Here is a 22921-nt window from a genome sequence, read left to right on the forward strand (position 1 = left end):
ACCCATTTTTCTCATGCCGCAAAGCTATGCCAGAGACGACTTGCGTCAGTGCTACCGTGAAATGAGTCCCCCACCTCATAGATCATACATGCAGCGGCCCTTCGTTTTCTGCTTCTGTTATGTTAAGGTTCATATTCAGTCGTCTCCACAGGTAAGAGGCGCTTCTGAGGCCCTGTGTGAGCTCTGCCCGAGACGGAGTTTCCAAGGTGCCTCTACACTGTAGAATTAGTGCAGTTTGACACCACTTTCATGGCATGGCCCAGTGCTGAAGAATCCTGGGAGCTGTAGTTGGATGAACTCCCAGCAGTCTTTGACAGAAAAAGCTAAATGCTTAGTGCAACTACAGCTTCCATGATTCCATAGCATTGAGCCATGGTGTCATAGTGGTGTCAAACTGCGTTAATTCTACAGTGTAGATCAGGCATGGGCAAGCTTGGGCCCTCCAGGTGTTTTGGACTTCAACTCCCACAATTCCTAACAGACTCAGGCCCCTTCCTTTCCCCCCTCAGCCGCTTAAGCGGCTGAGGGGGGAAAGGAAAGGGCCTGAGGCTGTTAGGAATTGTGGGAGTTGAAGTCCAAAACACCTGGAGGGCCCAAGTTTGCCCATGCCTGGTGTAAATGCACTCTTGGGCAGAGAAAGCTAAAGACCTTGCAAAAATCCCACAATTACATAGCATTGAGCCATGACAGATAAAGTGATGCCAACTGCATTAATTGTGCAGTGTAGATACACCCACAGTTTCAAGTTGTCATAGTTTCATGGCAAAACATATTTTAGTAGTTGTCTGTTGCAGAATGGAGTTGACCATATGCTTAAAGGGAGACCTGGTCTCATTTGTATCTGGCTGCCATTAAAGCAATGATATGTTTCCCAATACAGTCTTGAATTCACTTTTCTGCTTCCTTTATATTCAGTTTACACACTTTCATCTGACTGACTTTATTATTTTATGGTCACACATGGCCAGATATTTGCAGTTTGGAAAACTGAATGGGAACATATAGACATTCTTCATACACATAAATGCAGGCGTGTTCCTGAGTTAGGCTATACAGCAGGTTCTTGGTAGCTGCTGCAATTTGTTCTCAGGATCCCCTGTGGATACTGAAATCTATGGATTCTCAAGTCCTATTATATGCAATGGTGCAATAATATAATGCCCTTTTTGGATTAACCCCTCCCCCAAACTCATGGATAAGGAGGACCAGCTGTATATCAGAATTTCACAAGTCAGTGTTTCTACTATTCACTCCTGGCCCAGTGACAATCTGCAGTTTTTGTTTTGGGGTTAAGCACTACAGTGTAGATTCACCCACTGTCTTCAGGCCCAAAGTTATATTTCACTTAAGGAATACCAATTTCTTTAGTTTGGTCAGCACCAACACTGTTTGGCAGAGAAGGCTAAGTACTTTATGAAAATAAAAGGGTTTTCTTGGCAAGGTTAGTATTTTATTTATTATAATTTTATTTACAACATTTATACCCCGCCCTTCTCACCCGAGCGGACTCAGGGCGGCTTACAAAAATTGGCAAAATTTAATGCCCAAAAATGCAATATAAAAACAAAACAATACATACAGATCCATTAATAACATTGTTAAAACACACTAGTAGGTTAAGTTAGTATTTGCAGCCTTGTATTGTAAGCACAATATTGGTGAAAAAAGGTCTGATGGTTACTTGTTAAAAGGCTTAACATTTCGCTACTGAATTCTGAGGTTGAGTTGTATAACTGTTTGTAAATACAAGTAAAGTCAGAAATAATATTTATTTAATTAAAAGTCAATAATAATTTAAGACTTTATTTATAACTTGCCCTCTCTCCCTGAAGGGACTCAGGGCGGTTTCCAAAAGATAACAAAAATGGCAAACATTCAATGCTCAAAAAGCAGACAAACAGTAATCAAGACAACACATGAAATAAACTAAACTCAATATAACTTATAAAAAACTGAAACTGTGGGTTAAAGTAAATAAACGTAATAAATACAAGGAGTCGAACCAATTAAAACACTTTTCCTAATTTGTTGATTACTTTCATTGTAGATGCCGTTTACTGCATATGAAATGAATTAGATTCCAGTTTGCTGGGAATCTAAATACAGGAGTTGGAAATTTGTCTTATAGCTGACTTGATGAACTCACTTGTTGATTATGATGATTCAGATTCTGAATCAGAGGCTGAGAAGTCTGAAGATGCTGCCATTAGTGAAACAAATCTGACAGATTCTGCAGAGAGTGCTGTTCAGTACTGTAGTGAACTATATACAGTTTGCGAGAATAAAGCCCTTTGTATGGAAGGAACTGACAGCTCCAGAAGGAACATCTGTCATGAAGATATTCTTCTACAGAATCTACAGAGCAATAAAAAGCTGCGGATAACAGATTATCCCAGGAAATTTTATCCTGTTGATTTGAAAATAACTAAGAATCATAAACAACCAGGAACCTCTTTACTGGAACCTAATGTGCTTTTTGGGAATGAGAGCTTTTCACCAAAGAGGACCCATGATGACAGTGATGTTCCTATACAGGGGCTGAGACCATATATCCCTAAAAGAATGAGACAAAGCAATAATTCAGTTCCTCATGAAGATGAAGACTGTAGAGAGGGCGCAAGTTGTGCAACCAAAATGGAGACAGCAGGAGATAGAATGTCCATTCAAGTTTCCCAGTATTTGATGTCATATTTAGGATCCAAATATGGAGTTAGTGAAATTCCAAAGAATCTGGTGTTTCAGATGTCTGAACACAGTGGTCCAGTTAATGCAGTCCAATGGTGCCCTCTGCAGAAGTGGAGCCATATGTTGCTTTCTGTGTCTATGGATAAAACTGTCAAGGTAATGCTTTACAGAACATATTTTTATTGCATTCTGTTTCATAAAAAACAACTGAATGTTTTTATATGGAGAAAAACGAATGAGATGTCATTGAATTATGAAAGTCTTTGATGTACCTCTGTGCGTCCTTTTCTATGTCACTAGCTCTTTTGTGGCAGAAAGATGGAGACATTCATCTGAGTCCCTTCGGGGAGATAGGGTGGAATACAAATAAAGTTGTTATTATTATTATTATTATTATTATTATTATTATTATTATTATTATTATTATTATTCAGGGCAGTGTACTGTATGTGAAACTGAACTCCTTTAAATGGTGAATATAGGGCAGTGTAGAATCAGCCTGAGACTGGCCACAATCCTTTTGCTTTCCTCAGATGGCATAATGTCTTGGGCAACCCTGCTGCATGCTCATACAAGAAGAGTTTTGCTTTAAAACACTGCCGTTTTCAATGGTTAAGCTAAAGAGCTTGACTTAATGAATAAGGAAATTAGTAATTCCCTTTATTAGTGTTTTTGCTGTCCTTTTTATCCTTTTTTACAACATCCTCCTTGAGCCCAGAACTGTATTCAGTATCCAGCTGTGATTTCATTTTCTGATTTATGTAGAGCTAGATGACACTGTGGTGTTTTCTCTACTCTTTTGCTGGATTCCTGAGTTTCTGGTTGAATTTTTCCCCTCAGCCCACTGCAGTGAGTCTAGTTGCTAGTGTTCTCAATGATTCCATAGTGTTTTTTCCCCAAACAGAGCCAGCTCTCTGATTAGGCAAGATAAGCTGCTCCACTTTAGGCAACATATCTTGGTCTACTTTTTAAAGGACAGCAAATGATCAATTATATAGTTTATTATGGTATTACTACTGTGTGGAGAGGGGAACCAATTGGATTTTCTACTTCATGCATGAAAAGTTTGGGGCTTTTTCTATGTTTAGAAAGAGGACACAGACTGGAACGGTTTAAATAGAGTTTAAACTACTTAAGGAGCTACTTGTTAGAATTGCATCTTGTGGTATTATTTATTGATATGAAAAAATACAGGGAAGAAAAAATGAAGAGCATAATATGACCTCAGCTCTCCCAATAATGTTTTCTTCTACAGGAAAAGACTGGGAACACAACCCTGGCATCTTTGAAATGCCTTACATATGTAGACACTACAGTTCAACTGAAAGATTATTTTAGGATTTTGCTATTCCTGTCTTTCTGTGTCACAGAAATTTCATGACTTTAATTCTCTTATCAGGCAGCCTCGTTCAAAAAGAGGCATACATTGCAATAGCTAAGTCTTCCATTATTTCTCAGGCAACTGAAGCAGATCTAGTACAACGAATCAGAAGCTTTACTGAAATATTAGTCCAGCACTGTTGACTACTGTCAGGAGATGGTGGGATCAAATCAGAGTCTTACTATGTGGCCATAGTGGCATGATTTGCAAGTGTTGTATAAGTGCTATGACCAGATATCATCATTATACAGAATCAAATATGTTCCATGTGGACCAGTAATGCTTTGATTCACAGAATCAAACTACTTTTATTCACAAAAAACTCCCCATAGCTTTAAGATAGGGATGGAGAACCTTTGGGCTTCAGTCCAGATTTGGCTACCATGTCTTCCTCTCTAATCTCCTGTGAGGCTTTCCTCCTCTAAGGGCCCTTCCACACAGCCATATAATCCAGTTCAATGTAGATTTTATTCAGCTGTGTGGAAGGGGCCTCATAATAAGGAGAAGGAAGATAATAGCGAAATTTTGCAGCTGGAATGCAGTTTCCTTGTTTGCGAAATTCTCCTTCAGAAAGTGTCTCCATCGAATATGCTCTGTCTTTGTTTTTCCTGGTGGGGAAGGCATAGGAGGAGCAAAGATGATTCCCCAGTTGTGATACTGGCTAGAATGTTCCTTTACTGGGGCTTGATCTAGTATGCTTCATGTAAGCCTTCCTGAGATAGGAAGCATGAGTCAGTAACAAACCTTCTGATACATTCTGATACTGCTGGGCCAAGCAATTGCTCAACCACATCCTTTGTAGAGAAAGGGGAATGGATGATGCTGGATGTCACAGAGCTTCAGGGGAAAGGTCCTGCCCCAGATGCCCCTTGGGAGATGTTCTGGAAACCATTCTGGCATCTGGGATTAATCTACTTTACTGTCACAGTTTTAGCAAAAATATTTTCTACAGATATTTAACACAGATGGATAAAAATGAGGAAATCTTTCTGTGCTCATTATTTGAGATCTGTAACTGGAAATGCTCTGGATTCAGTAGCTGCTACTGTGAACCTTTACCATCCAGCTGACCTCCCTTATTTCACATTCTGCATAATTGTAAAGCTAAACATCATAGTCTTCATTGGAACCCAATGAGTTATTTACTATCTCTGACTTCTCTCAAATGCTATAGTTCTGCACTCTGCACATAACATAAAACCAAGGTTTATTATATGTATATGTTAAAACAATGGAACATTGAATGCCAGAGATGAAGAAATTGCTAAAAGAGATAAGGCAAAACCCAACCACCCAGAGCGACACAGACCTTTTGATTTGGTTTTGATTTCCTGTGACCTATTATGAGCTGTAATTTTCCTGAACTGCTTTCTTTGTACAGATTTCAAATGACTGTTCATAAGTTATCCTTGTAATTAAAGCACTTAGATGATTCTTGGGTTAGTTGTAATGACGTTTGATATGCACTGTAAGATTTTATTGGAAGGCTTCTGAGGTGTCCTGCTGTTAATCCTAGCTCTTCACATCAGCAGGTGACTTATCTGCTTTGCTGTCCATAATGTCTCATTTTTCATTTTTGTAAAAAGGATTTGAAGTATAAAAGACATACAAGAATATGTATCTTTTTTTTCTTTAACTAGCATAAGTTTTGCTTTCACATGCCACTTTGCAATAAGTTAATTAACTAAGGAGGGAGAATAGTGAGAATAGAAGCCACAAAAATCAAGTTCTCAACATCATTATAGAAAAACAAGGTGATGTATTATTATCAATAGATCTAGCATAATACTTTGGCTATAAAGTAGCAATGCATAAAAAGTTCCCTTGTCCTCTGTTTTATGCCCCAGGTCCTCACCTAGCACATACTGATTAATTATTCCATATTGCTTGGCTTTTTTTTTTGGTATCTAGTAAGTCTGCTTTAAACATTTGTTTTAAACTTCAGAGTGAGTGAGAAGCTGAAAAAAGCTTTTTAGTTCAAAGATGGGCAAACTGTGACCCTTTGGTTAATTTCACAACCCTTTTGTACGAGTGATCAAATCAAGTGAGCCAAATGGAGCTCTCAATTTCTATTAAAGTAAGAAAAGAAAGTGGACCTAGCTAATTCTGGCTGCGGCCTTGCCTATTACTGACATGTGGCTTCTGACAGAATAAAAATAAAAATTCCTCTGTTTCAGGAAATACATTGCACTAATTGTTCCCATCCTGTGGATGTCTAGAGGTTGCTGACTAGAACATATGGAAACTTTCACCACTGACCATTCTGACAGGAATTTCTTTTGGAAACTATTGCTAAATATGGCAGGCATCCTCAGAGGTTGTAAGGTACCTCACAACCTCTGAGGATGCCTGCCACAGATGTGGGTGAAATGTCAGGAGAGAAAACTTCTGGAACATGGCCATACAGCTCGAAAAACTCACAGCAACCCAGTGATTCCATCCTTGAAAGCCTTTGACAGTATATTGCTAAATATACTACTATGCATTGGTGTCTATATGTTTCTCTGTATAAGTGGTTGGGCATTTTTGTTAATTGTAGAAAGGCTGCATTCAGTTCAAGGTTGTGGAAATAGAGTTGTACGTACATGTGCAATGTCCATGCAGTGCCTTTGTGGATCAAAACACGTACTATACATTTAGTTGTGCATTCAGTTTTTCATTCAATTGTATAATTGAATAATTGAATCTTAGAGGTAGAAGGGACTACAAGGGTCAAATAGGCTAGGGCTTCTTAAAATTTTCCACTTTTGACCCATTTCAAACTGAGAAATATTTACGTTAGCCCAGTTATATACCGTGTTTCCCCGAAACACGGTATATATATACCGTGTTTCCCCCTCGATGGATTGTCACCTTGCCGTGGTGAGGGGGCTTGCATGTTCCGATGAACCTGTGGGCACAACCACTGGAGTGATGCACTCCCAGGAGTGGCCGCAGGGGAGGTTCCAGACCAAGCACAATCCGAAGACCCAAAGACCTCAACGGCGGAGCAGGCGGAGGATAACATGGTACATGTTACAACGGCTGTGAAGGCGGAAGAAGGCTGCAACAAACCGAGAAGCCACTGTCGTTGTGTTAACCACACCACTGCTGGAACCTCACTCTGTGAAGACTGTGTGTTGACCGGCCGTGCACCGACCTCCACACATTAAAAAAAATCACGCACAGGCGTCTTCCAACAAAAATAAAAACAAACCTACGTCAGCGAGTGGCGACGGGGGCAGGACTGTGAAATCTGGAAGCCCCTAGTCACAGACTGGCACATGGGCGGTGGATATGGACTCAGTCGTTCTACCTCAAGGACCGAGGCAGTTGAGTAGTCCGGCAGCTGTATCCATGACTGAGCAGCCCTTTTTAGGATCCGCTCTGCTCACCCCACACGGGGAAGGGGCTAGAAAAGGTGCCCTAAACATAGTCTGCCTCTCCTACCCTGACTGGACTGCCGCGTCCAGAGGGGTCACCACTCTGCGGCCAAAAAAGAAAAATGAACTTTGGAACATTGAACGTACGGACATTATTAGATAACACTGACAGCGAACGCCCCGAACGCAGGACTGCTCTCATTGCAAGGGAGCTGGGACGCTTTAAGATCGACATAGCAGCCCTTCAGGAGACCCGGAGAGCAGGAGAGGGGCAGCTGAAGGAAGAAAAGGGAGGCTACACCTTCTTCTGGAAGGGACTGCCTGAAGAAGAGCGAAGAATACACGGAGTTGGCTTTGCGATCAGAAACGACCTGGTGAAGCACCTGACTGAAGCACCCACTGGCATCAACGAACGACTTTCAACCCTCCGAATTAACCTTGCCAAAAACCAACAGGCAACCATCATATGCGCCTATGCACCAACTCTAGATGCTGACGAAGACATCAAGGAAAATTTTTACTGTCAGCTGGACACCATCCTATCGGAGATACCTAAGGAGGACAAAATCATCCTCCTGGGGGACTTTAATGCAAGAGTCGGAAGGGACTCTGACCTGTGGCCAGGGATCATAGGAAAAGACGGGGTTGGAAACAGCAACTCGAATGGCATCTTGCTTCTCACCAAATGCGGAGAGCACAACCTTGTCATCACCAATACGCTCTTCCGCCAGAAAAACAAGCTCAAGACATCATGGAAGCACCCTCGGTCAAAGCATTGGCACCTCCTGGACTATGTTATCACACGTGCCAGAGACCGCCGCGATGTGCTTCTCACAAGAGCCATGACAGGTACTGATGACTGCTGGACAGACCACAGGCTAATCCGATCCACGATGGCTATCAAGATCGTCCCCAAACGCAGACTCCAAGGAAGAAAAACAAGGCGCAAAATGAACACCCAAGCCCTTCAGGAGCCCTCCAAACGAGCCCTTCTCCAAACAACACTCAAAGATCATCTACCCACAGAACACCCCGAAAATGTTGAGGAACATTGGAACAAACTGAAGACCTCCATCATCACAGCCTGTGAAGAAAGCATTGGATACCTAACTAAGAAACATCAAGACTGGTTTGATGATAACGACAAAGAGATCCAACAGCTGATTGATAACAAAAGGAAAGCCTTCCAAACATGGCAGAGAGACACCAACTGTGCTGCCAAGAAAAAGATCTATGCCAGTGCAAAAGCTGAGGTCCAAAGAAGGACCAGAGAACTCAAGAACATCTGGTGGACAAAGAAGGCTGAAGAAATCCAACACCTTGCAGATACCCATGACGCTCAGGGATTTTTCAAAGCCACAAAGATCATTTACGGACCAAGAAACCATGGCATACAGCCCCTACGCTCATCAGATGGAACCAAAATTCTGAAGGACAAAACATCAATTGCACTACGTTGGAAAGAGCACTACCAGAACCTGCTGAATCGCAGCTCCAATGTGGCCGAAGAGACCCTCTCACAAATCCCGCAACAACAAACCAGGGATGAGCTTGCAGCACTGCCTAGTTTGGAAGAAGTCAGCAATGCCATCAGCCAACAAAAAAACAACAAAGCCAGCGGACCTGATGGGATTCCTGCTGAAATCTTCAAAGAGGGTGGACCTGAGCTGATACAACAACTCCACCAGCTCATTAAAAAGGTGTGGATGACCGAGAAAATCCCAGCTGACTTCAAGGATGCCACCATCATCACCCTTTTCAAGAAAGGGGACAGAACAGACTGCGGGAACTATCGTGGTATCTCCCTTCTAACCTCGGCCGGGAAAATCCTTGCAAGAATCCTTGCAAACCGCCTTCTCCCTGTCTCAGAAGACACCCTCCCAGAATCCCAGAATGGCTTCCGTCCCTCCAGAGGAACAGTGGACATGATCTTCACTGCTCGACAGCTCCAAGAAAAATGCAGGGAACAAAACCAACCTCTGTACATGGCATTCATTGACCTTGCAAAGGCATTCGACACAGTGAATCGCAGCGCTCTCTGGACCATCCTCCAAAAAATCGGGTGCCCTGACAAATTTGTGAACATCCTGCGGCTCCTCCATGATGACATGATGGCAACAGTCTTGGACAGCAACGGCTCCCAAAGTGACCCATTTAAGGTGGAATCAGGCGTCAAGCAGGGATGTGTTATTGCCCCCACATTATTTTCCATCTTCATCGCTATGATACTTCACCTTGTTGATGGGAAGCTTCCCACCGGAGTGGAAATCATCTATCGGACAGATGGCAAGCTATTTAACCTCAGCAGACTGAGAGCCAAAACCAAGGTCACCACAAAATCTGTTATAGAACTCCAATATGCTGATGACAACGTAGTCTGTGCGCATTCAGAAGAAGACCTACAAGCCACTCTAAACACCTTCGCAGAAGCATACGAGAAGCTCGGCCTCTCACTGAACATCGAGAAAACCAAAGTGCTCTTCCAACAGGCACCAGCTAATCCCTCTGCAAAGCCAGGAATACAGCTTAACGGTGTAACATTAGAAAACGTTGACCATTTCCGCTACCTTGGTAGCCACCTCTCCACAAAAGTCAACATCGACACTGAAATACAACACCGCCTGAGCTCTGCGAGTGCAGCATTTTTCCGTATGAAGCAGAGAGTGTTTGATGACCGGGACATCCGTAGAGAGACCAAGGTGCTTGTTTATAAAGCCATTGTCCTCCCAACCCTGCTCTACGCCTGCGAAACGTGGACTGTGTACAGACGTCACACCAAACTCCTGGAGCGTTTCCATCAGCGTTGCCTCAGGAAAATCCTGCAAATCTCTTGGGAAGACAGGCGGACAAATGTCAGCATGCTTGAGGAAGCAAAGACCACCAGCATTGAAGCGATGCTCCTACGCCATCAACTCTGCTGGACTGGCCACATTGTCCGAATGCCCGATCACCGTCTCCCAAAGCAGCTCCTCTACTCCGAACTCAAGAATGGGAAATGGAATGTTGTTGGGCAGGAAAAGAGATTTAAAGATGGGCTCAAAGCTAACCTTAAAAACTGTGGCATAGACACTGAGAACTGGGAAGCCCTGGCCCTTGAGCGCTCTAATTGGAGGTCAGCTGTGACCAGCAGTGCTGCGGAGTTCGAAGAGGCACGAACGGAGGGCTTAAGGGAGAAACGTGCCAAGAGGAAGGAGCGTCAAGCTAACCCCAACCGGGACCGCCTTCCACCTGGAAACCGATGTCCTCACTGCGGGAATATATGCGGGTCAAGAATCGGTCTCTTCAGTCACCTAAGAACACACGCCCAAGATACCAAGGTTGGAAGACTATCGTCCTCGAACGACGAGGGATCGCCTAAGTAAGTAAGTAAGTAAGTTCCCCGAAAATAAGACAGTGTCTTATATTAATTTTTGCTCCTAAAGATGTGCTAGGTCTTATTTTCAGGGGATGTTTTATTTTTCCATGAAGAAGAATTCACATTTATTGTTGAACAAAAAATGAACATTTATTATATACTGTACAGTAGTTGTCATCACAAACCAACATAACCAGACAAACTGAATGCTATCAAAAATTTCCTGTTACTACCATTATTTTCATGTACAACTGGTATGGATATTTACCAATCCTGCATGCTCTGGTGTTTTATTTGGCAGGCACTGACATGGCGCCCTCTTTTTCTTCGTCCTCCTCTTCGGCTCTTCTTTCATCACAATCCTGAAATAAATCAAACAATAACTCTATGTGTCCATTTTGTCCAAAGTACCCATATACTTTTTCAGTAAGCTGCGATGGAATACTGGGTGTATTTTCCCTAAACTTTTTGGCAATGCCAACTGGAAAGTCACTTCGTTGATAACCCCCTGTATTCTGAATGGTCCAATATATTTGGGGCCCAATTTTCTCGAAGGTAGCCCCAATTTGATGTTTTGGGTACTTAACCACACTAAATCTCCTTTCTCCAATTTATCGCCTTCCACCCTTTTTCTGTCTGCGAATGTTTTATACTTTTTGTGTGCTTCCTTTAAGGATGCAGTCACTTGACTCCAGCATTCTAGCATTTGAGTTTTCCATTTCCCTGCCCCTGTTTCTTCATTCTCTGTCCATTTTGGCAACTGGGGCAGAGGCTGTATTTCATACCCGTAAACTACTTCAAAGGGAGTTTTATTTGTTGCTGAATGTATAGTCGAATTAAAAGCTAGTTCTGCGAAAGCCAGCCACTTAGACCAGTCAGTTTGTCTCATGTTAGAGTACATTCGAAGGAACTGCCCAAGTGTCTGTTGAGTACGTTCTACTGCCCCGTTTGTCATGGGGTGAAAAGCAGAACTTAGACTCCTTTCTGCTCCTAGCATTTCCAAGAATTTTTCCCAAAATTTTGCTGTGAATTGAACCCCTCTGTCACTGACCACTCTACTGGGACATCCATGAAGTTTGTAAATATGGTTTATGTATAATTCAGCTAGTTTTTCTGCCGATGGTAATTTTGTCAGTGCTATAAAGTGGGCCTGTTTAGAAAACAGGTCTAATACTGTCCAAATATAACGATGCCCTTTGCTAACCGGCAGTTCCCCCACAAAGTCCATAGCTACACATTCCCAAGGCCTGGTAGGTTCTGCTACTGTTTGTAATAATCCCATTGGCTTCCCTCCTCTCGATTTATTTCTGGCACAATCATCACATTGAACAACATGATTCTTTATGTCCTTCCTCATTCCTGGCCACCAACAATGTTTTGCTATTGCCTTTGTTGTTTTTGTAATTCCTGTATGACCAGCGCTCTGGTTATTGTGAAAACGATGCAAAATCTTAATCCTTAATATTGCTGGGATATACAGTTTCTTGTTCACAAACCAAAATCCCCCCTTCTGCTCCCCCTTTTCTGCGTTGGATGCGATCCACTGATCTCCTTCGTATGACTGTTTCAGTTCTTTTCCCCAACTACTTTCCCCGTCGAATTCAATAATAGCAGTGTTCTCTCTTTGGGTTTGCGCTCTTGTCCTGACAGCTAAGCCCCATTGTTTATCAGAGAATATTGTTCCCTCTTTTGCTGTGGTTATGCCTTCGTGTTGAGGCATGCGTGAGAGAGCATCAGCCAAGACATTCTGTTTCCCTTGGAAAAACTTTAATTGGAAATCGAACCTGCTGAAGTATTGTGCCCATCTAATTTGTTTGGGGGACAATTTTCGAGGAGATTTTAAATACTGGAGGTTCTTATGGTCAGACCAAATTTCAAATGGGATTCCGCTCCCTTCGAGGAAGTGTCGCCAGCATTCTAAGGCTTTTAATATGGCTAATGCCTCTTTTTCCCATATGGGCCAACATTTTTCAGTTTCACTGAACTTCCGGGACAAATATCCACAAGGTTTTAAGTTCCCATTTTGATCCTTTTGCAATAGTACTGCCCCGTATGCACAGTCCGAAGCATCGCAATGGATTATGAAAGGGCTCCGGATATCGGGGTGTTTTAGGACGGGTTCTTCTGTGAAGCATCCTTTTAGGGTTTCGAATGCCTTTTGGCATTCTGGCGTCCAACTCAGTTTGGCGCCAGGAGCTTTCACTTTTGCGGTCTCCCCTTTCCCTTTTGTTTTTAAAAGTTCAGTAAGGGGTGCGGTTATTTGCGCAAAGCCTTTTATGAACGATCTATAAAAATTTGCAAACCCCAGAAATGATTGCAATTGCCTTCTTGTTTGGGGTACTCCCCATTCTTTTACGTCTGATACTTTAGACGGGTCCATAGCTAACCCTTCTGGAGATATCCGATACCCCAGAAAGTCAATTTGAGTTTTATTAAATTCACATTTGGACAGTTTTGCATACAGCTTTGCTTCCCTTAGTCTCTGCAAAACTTCCCGGACCAATTCCACATGCTTTTCTTTATCTTCGCTCACGATCAATATATCATCAAGGAATATGAATACCCCTCGGTACAACAATGGGTGCAGTATTTCATTTATAAGCTGCATAAAGCAACTGCCGCCATTTTTTAACCCAAATGGCAAAATTTTATATTCAAAATGGCCGAATGCGCAGGAAAATGCAGTTTTCCAAGTATCCTCAGGTTTGATTCTTAATTTATGATATGCTTCAATTAAATCAAGTTTAGTAAATATGCTCCCTTTCTTCAATACGGTAATTAAATCCTTTACTAAGGGCATAGGGTATTTATTGTCCTTAGTAATTGCATTTAAATTTCGATAGTCAATGCACAATCTTAGGGAGTTGTCTTTCTCCTAAATAACACTGGGGCTCCGAGAGGAGAATTGGATGGCTTAATGAAGCCTCGCGCCAGGTTCTTATCAATATATTTCCTCAATTCCTCCTTCTCCTGAACAGACATGGGATACACTTTTGGTTTTGGTAAGTTTGCTCCTGGGGTTATTTCAATTTCTACTTCTATATTCCTCTTGGGAGGTAATTTACTTGCCTCTTTCTGATTGAAAACATCCACAAAGTCTCTGTATTCAGGTGGCAATAGCTGTGGGTCTATTTCACCTGCTTCATCTTCCTCGTCCTCCTCTCCTGCTATTTTGCTTATCTCCCATTGCGTCTGTTGTTCTTTAAATGCTAGGCTCTTTCCTCTCCAATCTACTTCGGGATTTGCCTGTTCGAGCCATGGGATCCCTAGTATTACGTGGTATGTGGCAATAGGGGCTATCACAAAGGATATTCTTCCTTCCCATTTGCCTATTTTACATGGGACCCCCCGTATTTCCTTTGTAGATACTTCCCCAGCAGCAACTGATCCATCTAGCTGCGAAAATGCAATCGGGGAGTAAGCAACGTCTGCTGGCATTTCAGCGCTCCTGCTAGTTCCGGAGTTATAATGTTCCTAGAACAACCGCAATCCACGAATGCCCTGCAGGTGGCCCGATTCTCTAGCCCCGATAGGCAGATTGGCACTACTAGCATGCGTTTGTCTCGACTCACCAGCCTTTCCGAAGATTCTGAGGCTCGCACCTCCTCCTCCGCTCGCCTCCCGGTTGCTGACTTGGGCTTTGAGGGTTTTGGCGGCTCCCCCTTCCGGGCCCAACATTCTGCTGCTCGATGGCCCGTCTTCCCACATACAAAGCATCCCGGCTTGGGTTTGTTGTCATCTCCTTTGAAGGGGATCCCCGGCCTCCCTCCGGGCCTTTCCTGCTTCCTCGTTTCTCCTCGCCCTCTCGCCACCGGTCTTTGCTGGCCGCCGCCGCCCCTGAAACGCTTTACTTGGGCCAGGGTGGATTCGACGCGCCCCGCTAGTTGTATCCAGCCCTGGAGTGTTTCTGGGTCGTCTCTGTGCGCTGCCCAACTAAAAACCTCGGGGCGTAGTCCCTCTTTAAATATCTCCACTTTGGTCACTTCGGACCACTCTGGTACCCTTTCCGCGAGATGGAGGAATTCCTCTGCGTACTCGGGCACCGTTTTGTCCCTCTGCTTTATTCCTTTGAGCTGGTCTCGAGCCCTCAATTGCTCTAGCCGGTCTCTGAACCGGTTTTCCAGTGCGGCGAGGAAGCGGGGCACTGACCTCAGGCATGGGTCGCGTCTGGCATGTAATTGCACATACCAGCTGGCCGCTCCTCTCTTTAGTGTGTTGCCGATGGCCCGAACCATGCTTGCTTCGGAGGGGAATGTGTGTGCATTGTCTTCCATATATCCTCTGATGCTAATGAGGAAAAAGTTCAGTTCAGATGATTCCCCTCCGTATTCCAGTTTGAGATCTTCCCTCCTTTGCATCCATTCTGTGGCCCGTTGATGCTGTCTGGGAGGCATGGGGAAGGGTTGCATCGGGTTTCCTTGGACGGCTCCTTTGAACACGCCGCGCCCCACTCCGGCGGTCGTTCTGCGCGGCTCCCGAAATTCTGCCGCTGCTGTTGGCCCTTCCACCCATCCGAATGCGGGCCTCGCTGTAGCTGCCGCATCTCGCCTTCCCTCGTCGTACGGCACATCCTCCTCCTCTTCCTGGATCTCCGGCTCCTCTCTGCCTTCGTCCGCTAATCCACTGGACCCGATCCCTGGCCCCAGTGGTCTTTCCACCCCGACGCCCATTCGGGGGGTTGGAAGTTCTGTTGGAGTTGGCGGCCTCAGAGTTCCCAGAGCTTGCTGGCGCTCCACTTCGCGTGCCATTCTGTCTCGGAACTCCAGTTCCTGCCAGTATTCCTCATCCCCCTCGCCCCTCGCCTCCACGGGGCTCTGCGTTGAGGCGCGCTGGCCCCTCTGGCTCCAATCTCCTTCTTTACTTGGCTCTCTCTCGGCGCCATATCGGGTGGGCTCCTTTTGGAGATTCTCTTCCAATAGTGGCACCAACCTCCCCATGGTTTCCGACAGCCTGGATAAATTAGTTTCCAGGATGGATAACCGCAGGGCCACGGTCTCCGGCATGCTTCCTCCAGATCCCCAACTGGTTTCTGCAGCCGCAGAAACGCCTCTTCCTCCTCTGGGAATCCTCTGGGTCACGCCGTTCGGCCTGGGGTACCCCGTAGAGGAAGCTATGGCTTGCAGCGTCTCTTCCCCCAACGGCCGGGCCCCTGGCAAAGGCCTCCCTGCTCCATTTGGGCTTTGATCTCCTTCATTCATTCATTATCACTTCACTGCGAATCCGCAGGAGGGTGAGAACGGGATTCTCGACTTAAATGTCAGGCTCACTTCAAAGGACCAGTCTGAACGCAGATCAAAGATAGCTGCTCTCAAATCCAATCTTTATTGAAGAATACATGACTTTGGGAAAAGTCGAGAATGACCTAATGTTTACATACAATCATTTTTATCACCTCTGATGCAACGTAACACCACACGCAAATATCATCATCAAACCCCACCCCTTGTATCACATTTCTACTATTCCCACACACTATACCAATTATAATTGTTTATACTTTCAACCCCGAGTTCCCAGGCTCATTCTATCTTCTTCTGCCAGGTGCTTCCAGGATTATTTATGTTATGACTCCAAGTCCAGGGCTTGGAAATTCAGCCCTGGGACTTGGTTCCATGACACTGGAGATGCTTCCGAACAAAACCTTTGCTAGGTCTTACTTTCAGGGGAGGCCTTATATTTAGCAATTCAGCAAAACTTCTACTAGGTCTTATTTTTCGGGGATGTCTTATTTTCGGGGAAACAGGGTAGGTGTATATAAAACAGGTATAAAAATCATACATTTTCTGAAAATATGTCAGCATTTGCACAACTTGCTCAACAGGCTAAATTTCCTTTTTATGAGGTCCAGCTGAAGCATGTTCAGCAGAGTCCGCTGTAAACCCTGCACAACAGATTTGTGTAATGTCTAGAACAGCCACTAGGCAATGTTCAAAAACCTTTACTGTTACCAATTTTTTGTGATTTCAAAATTGAGCTAAGGGGACCCCATTTGGGGTTGGGACCCACAGTTTAAGAAGCAGTGATCTAGGCTAATCCTCTGAGTGATTACCACTATTTAAAGATCTCCAAAGAAGGAGAATCCATCACTTGAGGCAGTCTATGCCACACTATGCAACAGTTCTTACAATAAAGAAGTTCTTCCTAATGTTTATATGAGATCTCTTTTCTTGTAATTTGAATTGATTGGCTTTCGTCTTAGACCCCTTCTACACTGCCATATAAGATCCAGATTATCTGCATTGAACCAGATTATATGGCAGTGTAGACTCATATAATCCAGTTCAAAGCAGCTAATGTTGGTGCCCTTCCAGACAGACCCTTTATCCCAGGAACTGATTCCAGGTTTTGTGTTAATCCCAGATTATCTGGCAGTGGGGACTCACATAATCCAGTTTAATACAGAAAAACTAGAATCAGATCCAAGTATATAGGGCCTGTCTGGAAGGGCTCTGGATTATTTGCTTTGATAATCTGGATTATATGGTAGTGTAGAAAGGGCCTTAGTCTCTGTAGCAGCAGACAACAGATGTGCTCCATCTTCTCCATGATATCCCTTCACATATTTATAGAGGGATATTATTTCATCAGTTTGGAAAAGATCATGATGCTGGGGAAAATGGAAGGAAAAAGGAAGAGAGGCTGACCAAGGGCAAGATGGATGGACGGTATCCTTGCAGTTACTGGCATGAACTTGAAGGAACTGGGGGCGGCGACGGACGACAGGGAGCTCTGGAGCAGACTGGTCCATGAGGTCATGAAGAGTCGGAAACGACTGACCGAATAAAGAAGAAGAAGATTATTTCATCTCTCAGGCATTTTCTTCTCCAAACTAAACCCACAGTACCTGACTCTCCAAGTTGTTCCTCATAAGGCTTGTTATCCAGAGCTTTGGTCATATCTTAGTAGTTATTCTCTGGATTTGTTAAATATTCGTCTTAAACTGTGGCGCCCAGAACTGGACACAGTATACCAGGTGAAGTCTGACCAAAACAGAATACAGTGGCACCTCTGCTACCCTTGATTTGAACACTGTGATCCAATTGATGCGGACTAGAATTATATACACGGCCTTTTTCGGCCCCTGAATCACACTGTTGCTTCATGTTTAACTTGCCATCTACTGACACTCCAAGATCCTTTTCACATATACTTCTTTCAAGTTTTCTTTAAGTCATCTTCAAGTACATTTTCTAGTTAAAATATAACTTATACCATTGTTGTTAAATTAATGAGCTCAGATGGAAACATTGTTTGAGGTATGCTAGAGCTTCAAAAATATTAGTTTGTAGAGTATGAGCCTCCCTGCATGCTAGACAACCTTTGCAAACTATTTCATGTCTTGGAAAAATAACAATTACAGTTAAAAAAAAAAAGCTCTTTGCACAGTCAGCTCCTGCAGTTGCAACTTTCAAGCCAGTAGAGGGCACGGTTAGATTAAATATAAATGCCATAAGGGTGGGATAAGAACTTCTGTGTTAGAACAGTTATTGCAGATAGCTTACTTTGTAATTTAAATAATAGCAGAAAATGTTAGGCAGAGTTTTTAAATTCAATCAGGTCTGTTCATTGTCCTGTTTTGTTTTTAAGCTGTTGTTAAAACTAATGTTCCCTTAGGTTTAGGCATAACAAACTTTACAAATAAGGATACATCTTATTTCTTCCTTGCAACTGTGCTGAAGATGGATCATGGGTGAGGGAAGATGGCAGACTAATGCCAATTTCTGCTTGTTTGTGTAACATTAAACAATTATGTACCATCCAAATTATGCAATTAAAGGGCAGTTTAAAAATAGTTATATAGACTTCACGTGTCCAAAAAGTGGCTGCTTTGTGACAGTTGATTCAATTAATTAAAGGAAGACTAACTCATGTATTAGAATGATTTATGTACTGATTTTCACCATTACAAAATAAACGGAAGCTTATAAAATATTAGAAAATATTATTATTATTGTTATTATTATTATTATTATTTCATTTTTTATCCCGCTTTTCTCCCATGGGTGGGATTCAAAGTGGCGTACAGTTGTTAAAAAGCAGAAATTACAGAACATACACATTCAACTAAACATCATAAGCAACTAAAGCAAATAATCCAATTTCCTAAATCATATACAACAAATTAATAACTTACAACATATACTATTAAAAAGATTCCCTAACCTTAGTGAAAACAGTATTTCATGCTTTATTTCCACTCCCAAAGGAGCAATTTAAACAATGCCCAAACCAGTAACAATATTAAAAGCAGTTGCAAAAAGAAACAAAACAAAATAAAAACAACAGCCCAACACCAATAGATACATGAAAAATAAATAAATTACAAGACAAAAGCCTGAATGGACAAGATAATGATAAAGCTTCCTGGTAAACCTCCCTGTGGAGGGTGTTTCATAATGAGGGCACAACCACAAAAAAATTTGCTATCAGTTTTACTTCCACAGGTGAGAACAGGTGTGAAAAGGTCTCAGATGGTGATTTCAGTTTCTAGCCTGGGCCTAGAGTGTTCTGAACCTGTGCTTTGAACTTTATCTGGAAACAAACTCGGAATTACCTTTTCTTTCAGGCGTTCTAGATCTGAGACCCTCTTTGTTTATCTCCGCTCTTTATTTTTTATTTCAGTTTCCATCACTGTAGTTCATATCTGTTACCTAGGAAGCCATGGGCATCACCTGTCTCTTTAAAGCAGTTATACATATCTCTGTTGGTGAGATTTTGTGCTCCTATGAGGCAAGAGGCTATGCTGATACTAGCCATATTGTTGGTAGGCTGTTCCATGTCTGATAGGCTTTTGTTGAGGAGTCAGACTAAATGTGGCAAACAGCTACTCAGCAGCAGTGACATTGAGATCTCTCAGAGACAACGGCAATGGCATCACAGCTAACATTTGTTAGGATTGTGTAGAAGGAGACGTTGTGACCCCTCTTTGTATGTCTTTTACTATGAAAATCCAATAATGAGAGAGTCTAAAACAAAACAAGAGTTACTGCCGGAAGATGACACTTCCAGGTTGGAAGACACTCAACAAGCTATTGGGGTACAGCAGAGGATAAATATGAGTCATGAACTTAAAGCTGTTCAGCTGTTGATATGCCCAAAGGTGAAAAGACAGTCTAAAGCTGCACAATACATATTATAGGAACCTAGAATGTGAGAGGCACAATCAAAGGGAGCTAGTAAAGCAAGAAATGGAATATATAAACATTGTGATACTTGTGTTGAACAAGCTAAGGTGGAGGAGGTAACATAATTTAATATATGCAGATGGCACCATAGTACTAGCAGAAAATAACAGTAGTATTTGAATAAGACATGCAAGACATGAGCAGGGCTGTTGATGATGGTGGATGTCTCATTTGTGTGTATGTATGCCTTCAATTGCCTGTTGATTTGTAGTGATCTCATGCATTTCGCAGGGTTTTCTTAGGCAAGAAATAGTCAGGCATATATTGCAGTTCCTTCCTGTGATATATAGTTCACAGCATCTGGTTTTCATTAGTGGCTTCCCATCTAAGTTCTAACTAGGAGACTGTTTTGAAGATCAAATGGGTTCTATTGTATTTATAGTATTTAGGCATAGGATCACCATAAGTCAAAGTTAACTTAATGTCAGTTAACAGCAGTGTCAGACTATGAACAAGGAAACCTAGGTTCAAATTGTTGTTCAGTCATAAATCTTAAATTTCATTCAGAGAGCTTTAGGTAGTTGATCTATCTCACTATAGCTTCCATTGCAGGATAGAGCGAGCTATGCCTAATAGATAGTACTTAGTCTCTTTGGTGAACCTTTAAGATTATTAAAAAAGCTTTTCTTTTTTTTTCTTTTTTTGCATTTAATTCTTTAAAAAAATAACATGGATTGTTGAGTAGTATGTAATATTAATAAGAAAGGACTGGGTGTATGGAGTAAAACATCCCCCCTGGCTCCCATGAAATAAAACAATGATAAACTTTTAAGAAAAAGGTTTTTCTGTAATATCCTGCTATCACTTTGAAAATCTAAATTTAGCTTAATTGTGAGAGCAGATATTTTTGTCAAGGACAGAACGCCACAAGGTTCAAGATAACAGAGTTTATTGGATTACAGAACTCAAAAATGCCCGTAAAATACAAGGGCCAGGCAGTATTAGCCTTTAGGAGCAAAAAGGGACAAGGAAAAACGTTCAAAAGATAAACCGGATTAAACCGGAGTTTAATCCGGGTAAAAACAAACTGCTTGCTTCAGCCTGGGGATAAACAAAACAAAAGCCGAGGAACAAAAGATACAAAAGAATGCAACTAATTGGCAGCAGATTCCTCTCTGCTGCCAACACTGTGCTTAGAGTAACTTGCGTCGCTCCCACACACACAGCAGACAGGATTTCCAACACGAACAGATCAGCCAAGGATTGTAGCAGTAGAGTAGACCCAGTTCCTTTCCGTAGATCAAAGCCAGAAGCAGACGTTTGTAGTTTCCAAGTCCAAGAAGGGGGAAGACAAGCCGTGGTCAGTTCAGTCCGAGTTTTCAAAGCAGGAGATGGCGTCCGTCAAGAAGACGACGGAAGGTCAAGCTAATAAGAGTAAGCACAGGTTTGCACAAACAAATGCCCACACAATTCCTCCCGCCGTCTGACCCTGAATTCCAAAACAACTTACGTATCAGCACACGAAAACACACCAGTCTTCAGGAAAGCGTCCCACACAGATCCCAAGCGTTCGTCCAGATTACCTTGCCCAACGCAATTTGCAATTGCTCCCAAGCCCCATTTTATGCCAGTTACAAATCCTCATCACTGTCAGCTGTCCTCCTTAACCCGGGCGTTTCCTCATCACTTTCCTCATCAGAGCTGGAACACCTCTGACTACGCCCCACAGCATCTCCAGCTGTGGATCCCGTCCCATCCCTCCAGCTATACCATGGGTCTAATCCTGAAGGTCCCCATTCATCTTCTATCCCATCATGGCCAGTGGCACCCAATTCCTCCCTCACCCGAGTCCAATCCATCTCATCCTCCTCCGAGCTAACCAGCCCCTCCTCCATTCTCTCCGTAAACCCCTCAAAAGACTCTTCGTCAGATGGTGCTGCAAAAATGTCTCGCAGTCTTTTTCTTTCTCGCTCCTCGAGAGTATCTGACTCTCGAGGAGTCTTACGCCCACGTCTGTCAGTAACAGAGCCATGAGGCTCAATCATAACAATTTTAGACTAATAACTGGGGCGGCTTACAGGGAGCGTACCACCCCCTTGTTAAGCCAGCTCCACTGGCTGCCGATATGCTACCGAGCCCAATTCAAAGTGCTGGTTTTGACCTATAAAGCCCTAAACGGTTCTGGCCCAATCTACTTGTCCGAACATATCTCCTCCTATGAGCCAGGAAGATCCCTGAGGTCATCTGGAGAGGCCCTGCTCTCAGTCCCGCCTGCCTCACAGGCGCGGCTGGTGGGAACGAGGGACAGGGCCTTCTCGGTGGTGGCTCCCCGGCTATGGAACACCCTCCCCAGAGATATACGGCAAGCCCCAACCCTTTTGAGTTTTAGAAAAGCCTTAAAAACATGGCTTTGTGCCCAGGCTTTTAATGAATAAATGATAACCCAGATTGTTATATGGATAAAGTTGGAGGATATTGGACGAACGGATTTTAAACACGTTTTATGTTTTATATTTTATACTGTATTTAATTGGTTGTATTTTTATATGTTGTTGTTTTTAATGATGTATCGGCATCGAATTGTTGCCAATTGTACGCCGCCCTGAGTCCCTCCGGGTAAGAAGGGCGGGATAGAAATATTTGAAATAAATAAATAAATAAATTTAGTATTAATCAATCATGTTTTGACTTATAACATATTGCCTGCTTCACATTACTTTATTCCCAATACAGTAGAGTCTCACTTATCCAACACTCGCTTATCCAACGTTCTGGATTATCCAACGCATTTTTGTAGACAATGTTTTCAATACATCATGATATTTTGGTACTAAATTCGTAAATACAGTAATTACTATGTAGCATTACCATGTATTGAACTACATTTTCTGTCAAATTTGTTGTATAACATGATGTTTTGGTGCTTAATTTGTAAAATCATAACCTAATTTGATGTTTAATAGACTTTTCCTTAATCCCTCCTTATTATCCAACATATTCGTTTATCCAACAT

The 22921-nt window shown here is 42.8% G+C and overlaps 1 protein-coding gene across 3 annotated transcripts in view; it reads left to right on the forward strand.

The window, feature by feature from the left end:
- wdr25 (WD repeat domain 25) overlaps window positions 1-22921 on the forward strand; it is a 154074-nt gene that overhangs the window by 217 nt on the left and 130936 nt on the right. Inside the window, exons 1-2 of one of the 3 annotated variants that reach the window (XR_010002187.1) lie at window positions 19-151; window positions 2048-2841. Coding sequence is in view for 2 of the 3 variants with exons in the window: in XM_003224852.4 (XP_003224900.1) it covers window positions 2137-2841 (705 nt within the window). In the remaining variant the exon portion in view is untranslated. Of the gene's footprint in view, window positions 1-18; window positions 152-2047; window positions 2842-22921 lie in introns of those variants that run through there. The other 2 variants (XM_008116932.3, XM_003224852.4) reach the window with 2 other exon arrangements.

This window comes from Anolis carolinensis, chromosome 1, assembly GCF_035594765.1.
Source record: "Anolis carolinensis isolate JA03-04 chromosome 1, rAnoCar3.1.pri, whole genome shotgun sequence".
Lineage (NCBI taxonomy): Eukaryota > Metazoa > Chordata > Lepidosauria > Squamata > Dactyloidae > Anolis > Anolis carolinensis.